Here is a 19576-nt window from a genome sequence, read left to right on the forward strand (position 1 = left end):
GTCTCAAAATACATGAAAACTTAAATGCAGGTACAGAAAGAACAAAGGAGACTGAAACAAAAGAAATGGCATTCAAACCAGCACAGATCAGATGGTTTTAGGTTAAGACTTAAAAACATGAGTTGGAGCTGACAAGATGGAAGAGATGCAAAAACTGTAGGTACAAAATGGGATGTTTTTGCACATAGAACTGGGCAGCTTCATAAAAGCCAGAGAAGGTGAGAAAGGAAAAATACAGTCAAGGATTGCTCTGAGATTAAAAACAAAACAGAAAAAAAATGCTAGTGCAATGGGAAGATCTGAGTCAAGAAGTAACAAGGTGAAGGAGAAGGAACAAGGTGATTAAGAGAAGCAATACTGTATTTGAAAAGGTTTTCTGAATGGCAGTCTGAATTGAAACCTCAAGTATACCTGCACGCAGTAGAGAAGGCATGGAGGAGAGGAAAATCACTCAATCCAAATCTCCCTGGCAAACAAGTTGACCGATAGAGTCAACTGCAGCATATTAACAAACACCTTTCTATGTAAAGGCAGCTTTTCTTGGCGACCTAGTTATGTTTTAAAATACTGGTTCTTTGGAAAAACATATGCTATGCTGGTCAAAGTACCTCTACAATACTGGAATTATTGCCTTAGTGATTGCGGTGCGACTGGAGGTTTTGGAAGTGTTCTGTACTAATTATTTTTTCATCCTGTTTATAATGCAATTGGTTTGGTTTAGGAGAAAAACGATTCAGAGAAGGAAATAAGAAAAAGACAGATGAAGGCAAATCATTTCTCTACCTTTAATAAAATTGCAAAGAACTGATGATTATTGAAGACCCTCTTGATCAAAGAGATCAAAAAAAATACGGTTCTTAGTTTAGAGAGAGACTTACTTTCAGGAAAGTCAGGGGTACTTAAAAAAAGCTAGAGATACAAACTACTGCTGAGGTGTCTGAGGAGGGCAGCGTTTTTGGAGGGTGTTAGAGCTTTGCTCTTGTCGTATGAACAGTTCCAGAAATATTCTCTTCTTCTGTACTTCCGTGAAGATGAACAGTACGGGTGCAGGAAAGCTGCCTGGCTTCTTGGAAAAAACTTGAGGGTCTGGGAATCTGAAAAAGGTGAAAATTGGGTGGATATTCTGGGTAAATTCGGTTGGTTCACAGGGAGCTCGGGAAGCCCAGGTCCTGGTATAGCAGCGGGGGAACAGTGTGGTTCCCTGCTTGGCAGAGGCAGCAGCAGGGGAGCAGGGAGCAGGCGCGAGAGGAAAGAAAGGTGCAGCTGAGCCCCTGCCCGGGGAAGTCAGGTCCTTGGACGGGAGTACCGATGGTTTTTTTTTTTTTTTTTTTTGGAGAGGGGAAGTATTTTTGCTACTTTAGCTTATTCTGGTTCTAGAAGCGAAATAAGCTGTACAATGAGCCTTGTTTTATGCCAGTTTAAGCATTTTACATTTGGGCTTCTGCTCGTTTTGAAAGGAAAACAGAGCTCGTGTTTCTGTGCTGGCGTAAGTTTATCTTGGCTTAAGCTTGTGAAAAATACATACAGTTGCGTATTGGCCGTTAAAAAGGAAAAAAAAAACCCAAAGGAAAAAAGTTATAAATAAGATGACCAAAGACAAAGCATAAATCCAAACAGGAACGTTATAAGCAAATGCTGTAGGTTTCTAAGATGAAGTACCTGAGCTGGGAGAACTCTACCTGAGCCTGGTGTCTAGTCTGATATAAATGTGTGTGTATGCACTTTTTCCATAGTCTTGTTGCTCTGTTGATTTCGATGTTATCAGATATTACTAATTTTATTTTCTTCAAAGGAGTCTCACATGTGAAATGCATGTGTATCTGTGTCTTAACTAAAAAATGAATACAAGCGGCTTGTATGTAAGCAGTGGCTTTGGATGTTTAAGTATTTATGTGTAAGGATAACTGAGGCAATAATACTAAGAAATCTGTTTTACATGGTATCTTTCTGGGTTTCATATTTTAATTTCCTAAAATGGCTTCTGGAGGGCTTTTTGTTTTTGTTTTTGCTTTCTCAAAGAGCTGTGAGGGTAAATGGTAGCTGCAAACTTCTTCTTCCAAAGCCTTCCTGTCGTGTCTAGCCAAGTGAGAGACTCAACCAGACGTAAACTCCGGCTCAGCGCGTCCCCAGGGCCTCCTCTCCCGGGGACGCCTCTGGCTCGGGGCGCCCACGGGCGCGCGGCGGCGGACCTGGAGCCCCGACGTCGGCCCTCGCGCGCTGCTGCAGGGCAGGGCGCTCGCTCGCTTCCTTTCCCTGCCGCGTCCTTCAGCCGTCTGTCTGTCCGTAGCCATTGCCTGGGAACGAGACACCCGATTCGAACAGTTAAACGACAAGAAAGTGATGGGCTCTTTGGCAGTGCAGTACGTCGCGCTCCTAGCCTGCTCCGGTTTCGTTTGCATGCTTATTGCTAAGGGATATTTTCAACTCTGTTTTACACGCGCAGCTAATCCGTTACCTCTAATAAAATGAGATTTGTTCTTTCAGTCTGGTAAACACCTCCGGTATGTCTTCTGTCTTAGCGTCCTGTGCCCGTGAAATAGCTACGGTGAAAAAAAATAATAAGCAAGGCAGGCAAGCGGAAAGCATGCCGTACGTGCTTTACAGCAAATTTGTGATCGTAGCGCTGTATTTGTCTTTGCAGCGTTGTTCAGTTAGATCTCTCAAACGCTCTGGTCAGGATATTTTCCAGTAATTATCTTTGAATTGTTTAACCGATAAACTTAATGAATTTGGACACCAGGGTCAAAACATTGCCGTTTTTGTTTTGCCTCTTCTTTTGTCTAGTAGTAATTCAGGATTACTGAAAATCAGCATGAAATTTAACAAAAAGGATGTTAAGGTTATACAGCTCTCAAGCTTTGCCTATGTGTTTGGGGAAAAATCAGTTGAACAAAATAATTTTACTGTGAATATTTTTACTTTGCAGTTTTATGCATTTATTTTCATTCATAGTCTCCCAAGGAATGTTGTATAACTCCGATTTAGTAATACATCTCTAATTCCAGTGCCTTTTTATTTTCTCTAGGGTGTACCTCAGTTACCATGTGCCAAAGCATTGTATAACTACGAGGGAAAGGAACCGGGAGATCTTAAATTCAGTAAAGGAGACATCATCATTTTACGTCGACAGGTGGATGAAAACTGGTACCATGGAGAAGTCAATGGTGTCCATGGCTTTTTCCCTACCAACTTTGTTCAGATTATTAAACCTTTACCTCAACCTCCGCCTCAGTGCAAAGCACTTTATGACTTTGAAGTAAAAGACAAGGAAGCAGATAAAGACTGTTTACCATTTTCAAAGGTAAAAACAAAGTAAAGTTAGTATTTTAGTTTTATAATTATTCATTGTTTTGGCTGAGAGTTAGTATGACTAATGTTCCATAGTCTTGTCTACATGTTTTTTTTTAATGGATCTGCACAAATATGAAAAAATGAGGGCAAGTAATTCTACAGGTATTTCTCTTGTAAACAGTAGTCTTACCTTCCTTCTCCTCCTAGATTATATATAATTTCTCTCTGGGTTTTATTTTCGAGAATGCAGTTTTTCATAATTATACTATTAAATGTTCTCAATTTATGAGAAATTAACTACTATAAATTAAATGTGCTCCATCTTGAAGAGAAACACTTATTTTTATTGTTGAAGTATATATTAAATTTCAGTTTTGCTTTTAGTAAGTGACCTTTTAGGATCTAGTTATTAGACTCAAAGTACGAATGAGCTTTGCAGTATTACTAATTGCCTTTTGAAAAATATTACATTTCTTCTTACTTCATTTCTGCTGTAACTTTCCCTCTTGCAAAGCACAAAATGAAATCAGATTTTAATAGAAATCAGAGCTATTTTTCAGTTTCTGGTAGCTTATCAAATTTCACAAAAATGTTACAAGATAAAATGTAAACTAATCATGTTTTCGCTCTGCATTTAGCTATTAAAAATGGAAAGAATGGCTAAAAGCATAAAAGCAAAAGACTTTAACCCTTTTCATGAAATCAGCGCAAATGCATATGGACGAACAGTGTTTTTCACTAAACAGAACAGTAGCACTGTCAAGGGTGATTGGTATTAACTTGTGAATTTCAGTGAAATTGTTGGCAAACTGTATATTTGGGTTTTTTAATCTGCAGTCTTGAATGGATATGTGCTTCCAAACTTTTTAAATTAAATATGAAATAATTATGTATTTCAGTGTAGAGAGAACAGTGTTTAATGTGCCAGTAAAACTTTTAATCTGATGGTCTAAAATCTATGTTTGAAAAAGCTCAGAGTGTATCTAAAAAGTTTTATCAGTTACTAGCATTCTTACATGGGTAAGAAGACAACATCTAGGAAGGTTAGGTAATGAGTCACTTGAGACGTAGGAAGATAGAGGTTCTGTTGCTTAATGCTAGGACTTAAAAGGAGGCTGATAGAAGACAACAGACTGAACGTCGTGGGAAGTCTGTTCCTAAAGTCCAGCTCAAATGACTGAGGTGAGTTGTGGATAGTTAGCCGACATCCAGCAAAATAGGCAACGGAGCAGCTGGAGCCCCCTTCGACTGCAAAGGCTGCACGTTCATATTATGAAATGCCATCTGTACCAGTTCTTTTCCATGTACTGTACTGCCCTCTCTGATTAGCCGCATGCTAGGGAGGGAAATTAAATTAGAAATTTAACTGGAGCAGGGAGACATAATCACTGCATGTTCACGCAGGACGATGTTCTGACTGTAATTCGCCGAGTGGATGAAAACTGGGCAGAAGGAATGTTGGCTGACAAGATAGGAATATTTCCCATCTCGTATGTTGAGGTGAGTAAAGCTGAGCCCTGAGTAAGGTTGTGTCCACAGTGTATTTCCTTATGTAGAAAGGAACTGCTGCAGTTCGTTTGTAGCATTTCTGAAGCAAGTAGTACTGATGATCGTTCTAACGTCACCAGAGATGTAAATAAGTCCTGAAATAATCTGTGTGCTTAATTTGGGAATGTTCATGACATCAGCAGTTCAACCTCTGATTTTTGCTTATCCTTTTGATATCTATTTTAATTTGAATCAGAATAAAAGTACTCGGTGACAGCACTGTGTTTTCTTGTTAATACTTTGAGTCATCCGTCGCAAACCACCCTTACCCACAAAATGAAACCAGCTAGTGCGTCAGAGAAATTTGTAAGCTTTGCACTGTCCCTAATCCCTACCTCTCAAAAACAAAGGAGCACAACTAGAAAGTCAGAGAATATAGGATATTGCTAAGTAAATAAAGCAATGAATTACGTCCAACAGACCCTTAGGTAAAATCCTCTGTTTCTTACCGCATCTCTGGTATGTGGTAATGACAGTTTACAAAGAGAAGCAGTCCTTGAGAAATAGTTTCCCTAGCCTTTTAGTGTTTCATAAATGAAAGCTACTGCTTTGTCCTCTGTGTGGAAATTCATAGGTGATTAAGAATAGTGTTCTTAATCTGCAGTAATTGTTATTGCACTTGCAATAATAATTATTGTCATTTACATTACAGAAGGGCATAAAGGCTTGGAATAGTGTTTGCCTTTTTCTAAAAGGTGCACTACAGATACATGGTAAGATACACTTCTTGCACTGGACAGATTCTGTTTAAATAAAAGAGACAGAACGATGAAAGAAAAATAACTCTGCTTTAAAAGAGGATTGAGAAATATTTACCTCAGGTCATAGAAGAAAGGTGTAACCATACCCAGAATTGAGCCAGGTCCTTATTAATTCAATTTCTAAATATTCTAATGAGATAGGAATTTAATTTTTTGAAAAAAAACCTACAAACCAACTCAGAAAACTTGTTTGAAAAAGGAAAAGTCTGTATTCTTTTTTTTAGGTGGTTTTAAGAATCAGCAGGACTATATATTTGAGGATAGAAAATTTCACATGATTTAAAAAAAGTTTTTCAGCCTGCTCAGTGAAATTCTAGCTTCAGTTTAAGAATCTTTAAAAGCCAATTTAAGAAGTTCTCACCCTGGCTATCTTTTCCTAGCTCCTTGCAATTAACTACTCCTTCAGTTCAGCCGATATGGCTATTTGTAGTGCTTTTCTAAACTAGATCACTCAACTTATCCAGGTCAGAAAAAAGCTTTTTCATGGTGCTTCCACTTGGGCAAGCTAGCAACTCAGTTTATAGCTCTATAAAAGAACTATATATACACTATATTCTATGCAGAATAAAATTTTAAATATGTTAAAGTCCATGAAGAACTTTATTTGATTATATTTAAGGAAATTGTTTTACCTGGAAAAAGACTTCATGATTCAATATTTGCCAGTCTGCTGTACTCCTTTATATCACTTTCATTTATTACATTGTGGTAATAAAAAACTAGGTCTGAAAACTTATTGAGAAGTATTCCAATAGTGATTGTATTAATGAAAGTATGATTTGTTAACTGACTGTCTCTCAAAACAGTACACCTCAATCTGTAGACATATGGCACTGTGAAATCACTGCTTCTCTCTGAACATGGGAAATAATGCAAAAAAAAAAGGCAACAAAAATAGTTCTGTTATTTCCCTGAGAAGGGAAACACTGAAACCAGAAAAACTATAGTTTTAGTGTAAACTTTTTAATATATCTAAATAATTATTACATACTCTGACTCCACATACTTGCATTAAAAGCAGGTCAATGAGGCTCTTTCACAGTTAAGTAAATATAGAGAGTCTAGAAACAATATAGTTAAGTTCACAACACTTATGTTTTTCTCTGTGTCGAAAAATTAAGCCTAATCAGACCTAAACAGATGGAATCAGTTTCTGTAAATAGAATACAGTTCTGTGTGCAATACAAATTTCCTACAAAGATCTCAAATTTAACATTTTTAAATCACATCTTTATAAACACACATCCGCTCTCCAAATCTAAAACATATTTAAATTATTATACATCATTCAGCACTCATACAGAACAACTTGAAAAAAGCAAAATCAAAAAAGAAAATAAAGGAGGAAAAGAAATTACTTTTCAATCAGAAGGATGATAGAAAATAATGACGACTTTTGTTTTTCCAAGTTCACATGAATAAATGGCATACACCTTTGCATTAATCCGTTTCCTCTAGCTTTATTTATAAACAGCCTTTTAAAAATACAGAAGACAAATACTTCACTAACAGTCTATTTACAGTGTTCATTGTAGTAGAATTTTAAGTTTGTTGTTGTTTATGCTATCTCAGGTCCACCAGTTTATCTGACGTTTTAGCAAATAACAATTCGAGATCTGACGCATGTGGTGTGTCAAGTTCTTATTTATTAGTCTGCCCTCTGTAAACCAAACAATGTTTCAAAACCTGTTTACCTTTAATTGTGTCTGTGTATTTTAACAAGGTTGGATTCCCAGCACAGCTTGGTTGTTGTTGGGGTTTTTTTTAACAATGTACTTACTAGTTTAAGTTTTCTGTCTGTCATGGTTAGTGTGATCTAATTCAGTGCTTAGAAAAGTTGGTCTTTTGTAGTAATACTAAACTCAGAAGAGTAACATCAAGACTTCTATGGAGATTTTCCTTTTCAACAATTCTGTCTACCAGGACCTAAAACCAGAAAACTTGCAGAAAATATAAACTTTTAATATAATTCTTGAAAACAGAGATTGTTAATTTTGAATGCAGCAATCTCAAAATAATCTTTTCATTCCCACAGAGAGCTTCAAAGCTTCAAAGTTTTTATTTAATAGTTCTGTATTGCCTAGTTCTTGTTAGGAAAAATAGTTTGTTTTTGAAATTAATATTATCGGTAGCTTTGCTCGTGATTGTGATCTGTTCAAGTGTTGTTTTGATAGAATAATATATTGCTTTAAAATTTTCCATGAGCGTAGTAAGTGTCTTAGGCCGTTTTCAGGGAGAATGGATAAAATAAGTAGAAGTAATATACTGAAGAATAGAAATAGTGTTTCTACAGTAAGTAACTTTCTTTTTCATCCTGATCTTTCTTCTTCAGAAAAGATTTTCCTTTCTCTAATTGACTGCAGTTATCCAAGTAACAGTACTCATATCTAGTGGTGCATATTAATATTAACACTAATTTGTTCGGGAGACTGATGCTGGTATTAGTTTAGCTCATCAATGAATGAAACGTCTCACTTATTTACAGTAGCTCTCAAATATAAATAAATATTTCTGGAAATAATGGTTTTGTGAAAAATGCAAATTATTTTTCTTTTTCTCTTACCTAAAGCTAAACTACTGTAAGAAGAAAATGTATAGGAGTCCATGTTTCTTTACTGTAGAGGAGGAATTTACCTGAACTTAATACAACATTGTTAAAACAAATTAACAAATAGAAAAAGTTCATTTTGAACAAATATTTATTAGGTAAGCCTAAAGATCCATTTTAAGGCCTTATACTCAAAGGTGTACAACCTCTGCATAAGAAAATTCAGAAACTACAGATTGTTGGAAGCTGAGAATTTATTTCCACAGAACTGTAAATACATGTTTCTTCTCTCATTTTACTGTCCCATACTTGGGTAGTTGTCTGTTGTCAGGCAATAAATATGTTGGTTTTAGGTGAATCTTTAGTCTCTTCTACTGTGTTTTTAAGTCTGTATTTTGGAGACCTCTTTTTCGCTGCTGCTAGTGTCAGATACGTGCATAAATAGGTAAGGCTACTGGGGGAATGTCTTCAAGACCCTACAGGCAAATGTTGTCATTAGGTTATGTTGTATTTAAAAACAAAGCTAAAATACTTAAAATAAAATGAAAATTCAAGGAGTCTTTGTAATGCAGAGTTTGCTATTTAAGGTCAGGTGGGACTGCTGTAATTCACTCTGGCTTCTGGATGACGCATGTTGCAGATATTGCTGAATTAATCCACGTTTGAACTAGAGCATAATGCCCTTTCTTGATTTAAAATTTTACCTCTGATCGGTAGTCATGGAATGGTAAGGTTGGAAGGGACCTCTGGAGGTCGTCTAGTCCAGCCCCCAGCATGGCCCCATGTGGGGATTGAACCCGCGACCTTGGCATTAGCAGCACCACACTCTAACCAACCGAGCTAAACCCGCCCCCCAACCCATTCACACCAACATGAAAGATGTTGAGATTCTAGTGAAAGACTTGTCACTCTGACAACTAATTTTTAGAGGGGATCAGTATGTCACAATTTTAAATTGCAAGGTTTCTAATATAGTCTTTATTATGAATAAAAGAAAAAGGAAAGAAGTATTCTATTATATTCAGTTGATTTTTATAAGTAATACAAAAAATGCTAATCTTAATGTGCTGATATTTTTTTGCAGTTTAACACAGCAGCCAAGCAGCTAATAGAGTTGGATAAGCCCTCAGGTTCTGCTGTAGACTCTGGAGAAGGTACCTCTGGGGCAGCCCACAACAGTTCAACCCAAAAGCACACCGATACCAAGAAAAACACCAAAAAGCGGCACTCTTTTACCTCCCTCACTATGTCCAACAAGTCTTCGCAGTCTTCTCAGAATCGCCATTCAATGGAGATTAGTCCTCCTGTCCTCATTAGCTCCAGCAACCCAACTGCAGCAGCCCGCATAAGTGAGCTGACAGGACTTTCCTGTAGTGCCCCTTCTCAGGTAATTTACCTGAAATAAAGTGTAAATTATATATGTTTTAAAATAACTATAGAAGTTTCTGATTTTGTCAGATTATTTATTTCAAATGACTAATTTTGTCTAATTAATAAAGCCTGTGTTCTAAGATGAGAGGACTTTAAGTAACATTTTTTATAAAACTTATAAAATGGTTGCAGATGTTTTTGGTCATGTAAATTCTCTCTCTCTTTTTTTTAACTATTGTTAATTTCTTAAATATCACAAAGATTGTTGTTAAACTATGGAAAACAGAAATTAGAGTAATTTCTTAGTTGTCTTCCAGAATGAATATAATAATTAATATAAATAAAAACTGCATGCAAGTAAACAGTAAATTCACCTTGAAAATTGTATGAATTCCAGAAGCCTACCTTATTAATTTGATTTTGCTAAGAAGGAACTTTTCCCTGGCCTTACCCTTCAATATCGTGTTTCTTCAAAGCCTTTAGTTAAAACTAACAATAGCTGAACAGTTTTCTGTTTCATGTAAAGATCATGGTTTGGGAGTGGAAATGGCATTGGAGACAAAGTCGTGTTGGTGTTATTTTACATGAATTATTAAATATGTTTTATTCACCCATCTCTGGGATCTCACTGCCATTTATGGGGGGGAAAACCTTGCCATTGGTAAAAGTGTGTTTCATATTGCTTGTTTAATATTTGTACTCAAAGTTTCTGAAGTACCAGAAAAGTGAGCAGGTGGTCCAATACTGTTTGCATGAGTACCTAACAGAAGTTAACTCCTGATCTAAAGTCACGGTTGGCAGAGTGCTGATGCTTTTGACTGGGAAGTATAGAACTGAGCTGTGTCATGAATAGCTTTTCTAACAAAAGTGCTCAAATTGACTCTTAATTTTTCCTGGACAGGTTCATATTGGTACCACAGGGCTAATTGTGACTCCACCTCCTAGCAGCCCGGTTACAACAGGACCTTCATTTACCTTCCCTTCAGAAGTGACCTACCAAGCAGCTCTTGGTGTAAGTAGCATTTAAGAAAACTCAGCCTCCACGTTTATTTCATGTCTTTCCAGTCACTTTTTTTTCTGGAGCTCTGATACGCTGATTTGAAACGTTGGATTTATTATGATTATGTATGTGGTACAACAGCATGCATTAAACTGTAGGAAAAGCATTATTGCCACAAATAATAGCTTGTGTCCTGGGATGTGTATCCATTTCTCTAGCTATCCTCTATCCTTTCTATGCATTAAACATAAGCGTGTTTTCTTCAAGAACAGTGTTTCTTGTCAGTGTGAGTCAGAGATAAAGCTGGGGAAGGGTGGGGGCACCCTTCAAGAGCAAACGAGCAAGATCTTGCAAAAAATGGCTTGAGACCTCAGCTGCCAGATTTTTTGTCTTACTGAAGTCAGTACTAGCAGGATTCTCTGAATTCACATTTTATTTCTAATTAAACATGTAGATTTTGGTTGCACCCCTGTGGCAGATAACAAAAAATATCTGGCAGGTCTGGGTGAGGATGTTGGAGATAGAAGTGAAAACAATGTTGCAAAGCAACACTAATGTCCTTGGAAAAAGAAATGACTTTGTCATCAAGAGAGGCAGCTTTTCGTTCCAAAAACAACTAAAATACTTTATTTTGCTATGATTGTGGTGGACCAGCTCTGGAATCCTATATCCTACTGCAATTATGAGAGCCTGATTTTTAGCTGCAATAAAGAGTGTGGGCACTAGTATTCATAGACCTCAAGGGAACTTTATGAACCTTTAGTTTGATAATAGCACGTCTCTAAATTTAAATCTTGTTTCAAGTCCCAAAATTGTGTTTCTAATCAGAGTCTATCTTTGTCTTTTGGGGGATCTGCTTTGAATAATAATAATAAAAAAGTCCTGCTCTTTTTTAGGTGTCTGATTATCCATACAGTTGTTTTAAAACAACTAAAACACAGTGAATAGCTTTGCTGCTGAACTTGTCTGATTTTATTTTCAACTTTCAGCTCCTGAAACATTTTAACGTCTTCATCTACAAAATTGAAGAGCCTTTTATTCTCAGCTTTTTGTTTGTTCAGTAAAAATTCAGGTGTGACTTGGTCACAGCTAACAGCTTTCATTTTTGTTTTGATCCTCATTTTTGAACTCTAAGGTATTATTTTCAATCCTTTTAATTATACTGTTGTTATTTTCTGAATCACCTTCAATATTTCACTGTCTGTCTTGAAATGCATTCCAGAACTTGTTGCAGTTTTCATTTTCACTAATGAAAACATTGATAGCATGACCCTTCCACTTTTTTTTTCTCCTAAACTACTGTTTATATCTTGAGAATTTGCATGTATTCATCTAGCATGAAAGAAGCACTGCAGGTTTGCGTTCAGCTCGATGTCCACTGTGATCCCACGAATTGTTTTCGTTGTCATTAGTAACATAGTGGTTGCTCTCCTCCAACTAAATGTGTTGCGTGTTTCTCGTTCCTCAGATAAATGACCTTGTTGTTGACAGTTACACACGCAGTATGCTTGTGCCCTGCTTTACGGAGTAACCCAGGTTGCTCTGTAGCAAAGCTTTGTCCTTTTATTGTTTACCACTCCTTTGACTTGTGAACCATCTGTGCAATCCCACTGTTAAAAGAATGCTAATCTGGAACCAGTTAGTAATCTCCTTTTATATATAGATTGGTGTTGTCTTGCAGGAGTGGTGTACACATAATGTTAGAATCAACTGGCTGCTGACATACTAACTTGTGTAGTTTTTTAGATTTCTTTCATCCCTTCTTCAAGAAAGGTACCTGTACACACTGAACAAACAAAATTGGCATCAATATCATTTTTGCTGTCGAGGAGAGTACAAGTCTAGTTAATGTATATGCTGGAAGTATCTAGCAATAAACTTGATTTATGGCTGAGGATATTCAGTCTTGGAGAGGATGGGGTAGGCATCACTCAAAACATGATTTCAAAGGTTCTGTTATAAGTTCCTTCCCCGTTCCCTCCCCACTCTCGCCACCCCACGACTAACGTTTTTCTTTTTTTAAAAAAATCAGCAGTTCTTTCTTTGATTCCCAACATGGAAAAATACTTTATTTTGGCGTTAGTGCAAAGTTACTAAGCAACCTTGGGTGCTTTAGTTGCGTAAGTTTGTTCAAAAAAGATCTCACTACTGGTACCTATGGGAATTAAATTACAGTGCTAAATGCAACATGGAGTGAAACTCCTGGCACATGATTGTCCTGTATCCTGTAGAGATACTTTCTCTTTGTGATAGCCTGATTCCTGGTTAAGTTTCCAATTAGGTGTATAATTCCCATTGAGAATCTGAATTATTCTCTGCCACTCTCTTTGAGCTGCTGTATTTTAAAAGTCAATAACATTCTGTACATAGTGTTCAATTCCTTGTTGACTAGACTTTAGTCAGCATGGCTAAAATACAAGCTGGCAGCACAGCCTACAGTGAGGTGGTTCCTGTGTTCTTTTAGTATAGATGATATTAGATGATGATGCAATTTGGAGTTACAAACTGTGAAGTCTGCTTTTATTTCCACTTTTCCTCTTGCTTCATAAATTCTTATTTCAGTTTGGGAATCTGCAAAACAGTTCTGATAGGTCAAGATAAAAAAATGATGCTCTTGTTTTTCTAGATTCACCTCTCTGGAAATATCCTGCCTGGCATTATGAACGTTAATTTTAAACTGCAGAACATTTATCACTGTACAATATAATATATTGGTAGTAGTTGGCTTGGATCTTCTTGCTTTTGTTTTGTTTTTTGGTGGTTTGTTTGTTTGTTTTTGCATTTGCAAGTCTCTAAGCTTCTCTCTAGCTTTTCTCTTCATTTCTGAGTACTTTGCAAATGACAAAGGAGTCAGGTTGGAATAGAGAGAGATAGATTTCTGTTAAGCATGAAGGTGTTTCAATTGAATCTTCTTCCTATTGCTTATTTTGGATTGATGCGACTTCTTCTTCACACCAAACTCAGATTAGGGAAGAAAGCAAGAACTAGAGCATGAGCATGATTGCTAATCAATGAAAAAGAGAAGCATATTTTCCTCTACAGTAATCCTGAATTTATGCATCTTTGCTACTTCCCCGAATCTATAAATGAAGAAAAGCTATTGTCTTGTCTTACTCTCTATAAAAGAGAGGGCTGTTTTTATTTTCAAGAGCTCTATTTTGAGCTCTCTCATTTGGAAATTAAGTCACTCTAGGACAGTGGAGCTGAATTCCTAGCACTAAGGGAGCCTGCAAGTCTGGTATCTGTGTACGTGTATATGATCGTGTTTTAGTTGACTTGTTATTTTTGGGAAACAATACAGTCATTCAAGAGATGCCAATTTTATTCAATTTTATTTTGTCCGTAGTAGTCTTTTGTAGATGCTATTTCACACCAAAAGTTGTATGAGGTAAGTAGTTTACAACTTCAGGATTAAAGTTGAGACAAGTAAGATTAGGAATGAGAACACTTTGTTAGGTGATATAGTATCTTACCTATTGCTTGTCTTCAAGGCAAAATTTAGGTAATGCTCAGAAAACCTGCGATAATATATTTAAAAGTTTTGTTTTACAGCAGCAACATAGATCTTTAGTAGCAGCATTAATCTGAATTCTTTTGGGTTTGAGGTTTGATTCTTTGAGATGGAAGTAGCTATGTACTGAGACAAACTTTAGTTACATTTGAGGCTTTTGCCTATGGTAATGTCACTTAAAAGGCTCTCTGGAACTTCACGCTTCACGGTTGTCCTTAATGGGGACATTGACTGGTCTTCTGTTCTTGGCCACTGGCATTTCTGAACTTGCAGGTGCTTAGTATATTTGAAGTTCTTAAAATATAAGTAGCAGTTAGCAAGTTGAGCAGTTGTTGGGTGAAAACATGCGGGGAAATTCTTGGGTGTAATTTATAAGGCAGTTATCTAATGGAGGAGCTCTAGTTGCCATAGAGTCTACTGAAAGGAGTCTTACAGGAACTATGCATTTTGAACTGTGATACGGGAAAGAAACAGAGAAGAAATACATCACAGCAAAGTGGGAGCTCCATTCACAAGTAGTAGAAGAAAAATAGAATGTAACAACAGATACAGATGCCTTACTTGTGTTGTTCCTTTACATTCTCTTATAAAGTTAAAAATATATTGGGCAATGATTGACTGAGACTGTCCATATTGCTACATTTTAAGATTGAATATTTTGAATTTGAAATAGTGTCATAATATGTGCACTTATTAGCAGAAATAGGTGCTCTGTATTCGGAAGGTTTACATTCACTTACATGTTGAAGGCTTCAAAACTTAAAAAACTGTGTTTCTTCTGGTCTTGTTTTCTCTTTGTCATGGAAGAAAAAATATTACCTCTCTATGTTTACATGTATAAAGTAGTCTGAAGTACTAGTAATGAGGCATAAATGATGACATTTAGGTCTCTCTCATGTGATTCCAGCTGATTCAATAGTGTGAGTGAGTCAAGAGGAGGATTCAATGAGATCTGTCTGAGTTGTAACCAACAAAAATTCAAGACAATTTTGGTAGACAAGAGGACGTAGATTAAAGAAGCAATGAGCTCTTGCATCAGAGGCCTCCTCTTCAAAACATACATTTATAGTTTAGGAATTTTGTTAAACATGAGCCTTAATTTGTTAGCCCCTGGGGGATGGTGCAAACCATGTATTTTCCCTAGATGTTGTGGGAGGAAAGACCGTTTAATTAATGTTGCGGGTTACCCCCCTACACTGCTGTGTCTTTTATTATTCTTTGGGTAAGCTGATTATTGATCTTTGGTTGAGAGATATGGGAATGCAGCCTGCATTTGAACTTTAGAAATATATATGAATTTCTAGAGTATGGGTACAGATACTGGTTGAAGGTTTTTACATAAATAGAGGAAACTTTGCACAGTTCAACTACTTATTTCAGAGACTTGCTTAATATGCTGTTTTATGTGCTTGAGAGTACGTTTTCTGCTTAAAGTGTAGTTGCAGGAAGTTTGCATTTTTCCCCCTTCAACTGCATTAAATAAAAATACTCTTAAAATTATTTTAATAAACATATTTTATTAAATCTTGTGGGGCTTGCGTTTTTTTAATATATGAAAGTTGAATACAGGATTAATCAAAACTGGCTTGTGCCCTAGAGGTAGATTTGTTTCTCAGTATCTACAAAAATGGCCTTATGCCAGAGTTCTTGAAAACTTGGCTAAAGCTTTTTGGAACTATTTTATTAAGTTGTAGCAGTGCAAGCTGAGGAGCACTTGTCCTCTAAAGCCTATCAGGTGGTTTGTTTAGATTTCTGAGCACTTGCCAAATCTTTAGAAGTTTAATTGGGCTGCAGCTCACTGCAGGTTTCATTACCATAGTAATAGACACTAGGAGGGGAGCAGAACCTGAATAGAGCAGGTGCCCTTATTGCTACTAATATATATATATATATTTTGTGTTTGCATGAGTAAAGTACAATGTCCACTATTCGCATCTTCAGTGATACTGAAAGTGTGAAATTGTGACCCCTTGATAACTGTGCACGAATATGTTTAAAGATTTCCACCTGATTGTCTCCTAATGTAGATCTAGAGGTTCCACCATATAAAGTATCTAGATACCTAAAGAAGGATTTAAATTTGTATTCTAAAGACCAGTTGCCTAAAGATTAGATGTTTACATTCAGCTTTTCTTCATCTAAACTACTAGAGAGAGGAGAATAATTTTGTTCTGTCAAGCCATTGAAACAGAAATGTTACTGTTTCACTGTAGAATATCAGGATATTTTTAAAATATTGTTTGAGGTATGAGGTTCTAGAATCTAAAAAAATGTAATGCAGTTCTTGTAAAGAAAAAAAAGTTATTAGTATCAAGGGTCACAATTACATTTCTTCAGCAAGTCACATCTGCTTTTGTTTGATACAGTTGGCCTCTTTGGTGATAAGGAGTTCTTACACATGAGCAGATTTTTTTTTTTAATAAAATATTCACATTTCACAATTTACCTTGCCACTCATATCATAATTAAGCATAAGAATTTTGATTGAAACTATGTTTAGTATTAGAGACAATCAATTTTCTTTGGACTTTAAGGCTTTAATCATACAGCTCTTCATCTTGGGAGTGTAAGGCTAGTTCAGAGCTGTCTTTTTAATAACACTTTCACCAAAGGCAGTCATTCAGTAAACCTACAGTGTAGAACTAGAGCGTACTTTGTTTAAAAAATCTTGTTTTTAGAAAAGCAAGGAAAGAAGTGCACAACTGAGTCATTGTAATTCCAAAGTCATAATATAGCGCTATACATTTATATGCTGACGTATTGAAAGAGCCAGGCGGTACTTAAGTGCGTTTTGTCAATTTATATTTTTATTATGGGGTTTTTAAATCTTCAGTGAACAGTGGCGTTGTTCAGAGTTTTTTCTTTCAGAATTAAAGGATTGCTCTACATAAAGATGGTGTATGAAACAAATTAATTCTACTTTACTTTTTTTTTTTTTTTTTTTTTTTTTTTTTTTTTTAAGTACTTACTTTTTATGTGTTACAACTCAAAGAATTATTTTTGGAAGGGAGGAAGTGAAAGTTCTCCTTCTGTGAGAAACTTTTCCCAGGAGTGTCAGTACACAAGGTCCTAAAGAATTATCTATGGCTTTATAAAGCAGAAGGTAACAATTGCTCCATTGATTCTCAAAAGGCATAGTGGGATCCTGTAGGCAGAACCCCCATTAGGATCTGCCCGTAAAGGAACTGTGCCTTTTTACTAGAGTGTTTGTTAAAGATTACCAGTCTTGATAATACTGAATTTCAAAAGCTAATGCTTTAAACTAGAAGAATAGGCAAAAGTGGTAACAATAGCACAGTGACTACAGGTCTCATATTGTGCTTACTTTTGTAACTCATACATCAAAGGGAATTTTCCCCCAGAAGGGGTGGTTTTGGGTGCACTGCTGCTGAATTGTACATTATGTTTCAGCTTCAGGTTACAAAAACAATCATGTTTTGAAGTGCAGTCAGCAGTGAGACGTAAAATCTACCTCCTGGAAGGCTTATGAATTTTTGTCAAGTCCTCTTCTAAAAATGGTATAATTAGAAACAATGCATTCGGTTTCTCCTGTGCTGAGATTTTGCTCGTCATTTGCTTAATTAGCTCCCAAGACTTCAGTATTTTAAGCTGGAAAAAGAGAAATATAGACAAGCCTAGCTCTCCAGTTGTATCCTACAAATAGGTAATGGAATACTGAATTCAGCTGTTTTTCTCATTTCCTTCGTGTATCGTACTTTTTTTTTGGAGCTGATTCAGCTCATCAAACAATATTGATCATCTGTTGCTATTTTCTGTTCTTGTTATGTCAGAATATGAATCCCCCTCTTCCACCACCACCACCTCTCTTGTCTGCCGCAATCATTGCATCAGCCTCTTCTGGACCTCCACCTGCAGGTGCAACACAAAGGCCTGCAGCAGGATCAACTGAACAAATGGCACATTTACGACCACAAAGTCGACCGAGTGTGTAAGTAAAATTGAAACTTGTTACCAGTCAGAGAAATGGAATGAGATCAATAACTGTGTGTGTACACGTATTTCTTGCCAACTGGCCTATGTTCTACTGGAATTCCCAGAAAGCCATACACGTAACGAGGAACATAAGCAACAAAACATGCATACAGGTGATATCCCCAAACAGCCTTCTTGCTGAAGGCTGTTTAGCACTTAAGTAAATATAATCAGATGTTGCTATATGTTGAAAGGACCCACTTCAAAAATACAAAGTATTTATCAGGCATAAGATGAGTGAAGCCTTGAGTGAGGAATGAAGACTGTGTACTTGCAAGCGGCAAGCCTTGGAGTCAATTTATCCGATGTTTTCTATTATGAATGGAATGAAAAGTCTATTCTCGTGTGGAATAGCTCATGCAAAAACACAGCAAATGCTCTATATCGTTTAGACTGTTACATTAGCATGTCATTGTCGGGCTGCCTATATTAGTTGCAAGTGAAATTTGATTGAGGATTCTACAGCTTTGTTAATTAGTGGGTGGCAATTTGGAATGAAGGCAGAAAGCTGCTAGTTAGCATTATATCTTCACACTTGTAATACAAGCAAATGTGCGTCATCCTTTTGGGTGAAAATATTTTGTATGTTAACATGTGCTGCTGACAGCGTCTTTCTTCTTGGAAACCTCTTTGTGTGTGGTTTTGAGAAGAGGAAAGATAAAAGGAAAAATAAAATTCAGAAGTGGTTGAACAATCTAATAAGGCATTTGAATAATGCAAGGACCACTTTTGTACTATCTTTTATTTTATCTTTCTACCAGGTTCCAACCAATCCAAAAGAACATCTTTCTTGTATAGCAGGTGCATCTGGGTTTAGACTATTTCTTTGGCATCATTTTAACGGTGTTTTTTTTTGTTTTTTGTTTTTTGTTTTTTTTTAATCAATTACTATGCGTAGGGCAGTTAATCCAGTTCCTATCTCATTTGTTCCTGTTCTCCATCTTCAAAGTGTTGCTCTATATGAGGATACTAAGGAAATTTGAATTGATTTTTAACTAAAAGGGAAGTTAATGAACACCAATTAGCTGTTTTCACAGGCAGCTTTACTATGTGTGTAGATCATCCCTAAATCTTGTGCCAGTGAAGCCTTTTGTTTCCAGTCTATCATATGTTTGCCACTGTATTTATTGCCTTTACATCATTTTTGCAGTTAATACCAGGGTTCTTGGGTGGACAGCAAAGAACAAAGATCTAATGGAAAAAGGAGAAGTGTACAGTTAGTACTGTGTTTACTGTCCAAAAGAGAGAATTTTGCTTGGAGAACACTTCTTTTTATTCTTGAGTCTTTCCATTCTTGGGGGAATTTTTTGAAAAGCAGTTGTGAATTGTTTTTCAAAAAAGGGAGATAGTCTAATCATCAGCCACCCTAATTGACTGCCTCTGCTGAAAAGTATATTATTTCTGGAAAAATGTGATTTATTAGAGTAAGTAATTTCAAAAAGGTCTGGGTTCATAAGAGTATAAACTTTAAGATTCAAAAGGTTTTATGTTTAACTTGTGGCAGAAAACAGAACACTGCAGTGGTAGAACAATGCCTCTTTTTAATGTGATAA

At 36.3% G+C, this 19576-nt stretch overlaps 1 protein-coding gene across 2 annotated transcripts in view; it reads left to right on the top strand.

Annotated features, from left to right (window-relative positions):
- The window catches only part of SH3RF1 (SH3 domain containing ring finger 1), an 84417-nt gene that overhangs the window by 49590 nt on the left and 15251 nt on the right, over positions 1-19576 (top strand). For both annotated transcript variants that reach the window (XM_085319820.1, XM_085319821.1), the window contains 5 exons: positions 3026-3301; positions 4696-4791; positions 9233-9535; positions 10421-10531; positions 17822-17979. In XM_085319820.1, the coding sequence (XP_085175946.1) occupies positions 3026-3301; positions 4696-4791; positions 9233-9535; positions 10421-10531; positions 17822-17979 (944 nt within the window). The remainder of the gene's footprint in view (positions 1-3025; positions 3302-4695; positions 4792-9232; positions 9536-10420; positions 10532-17821; positions 17980-19576) is intronic.

The sequence above is a fragment of the Rhea americana genome, unplaced genomic scaffold, assembly GCF_003343005.1.
Source record: "Rhea americana isolate MKP2758 unplaced genomic scaffold, rheAme1 scaffold_60, whole genome shotgun sequence".
Classification (NCBI taxonomy): Eukaryota; Metazoa; Chordata; class Aves; order Rheiformes; family Rheidae; genus Rhea; species Rhea americana.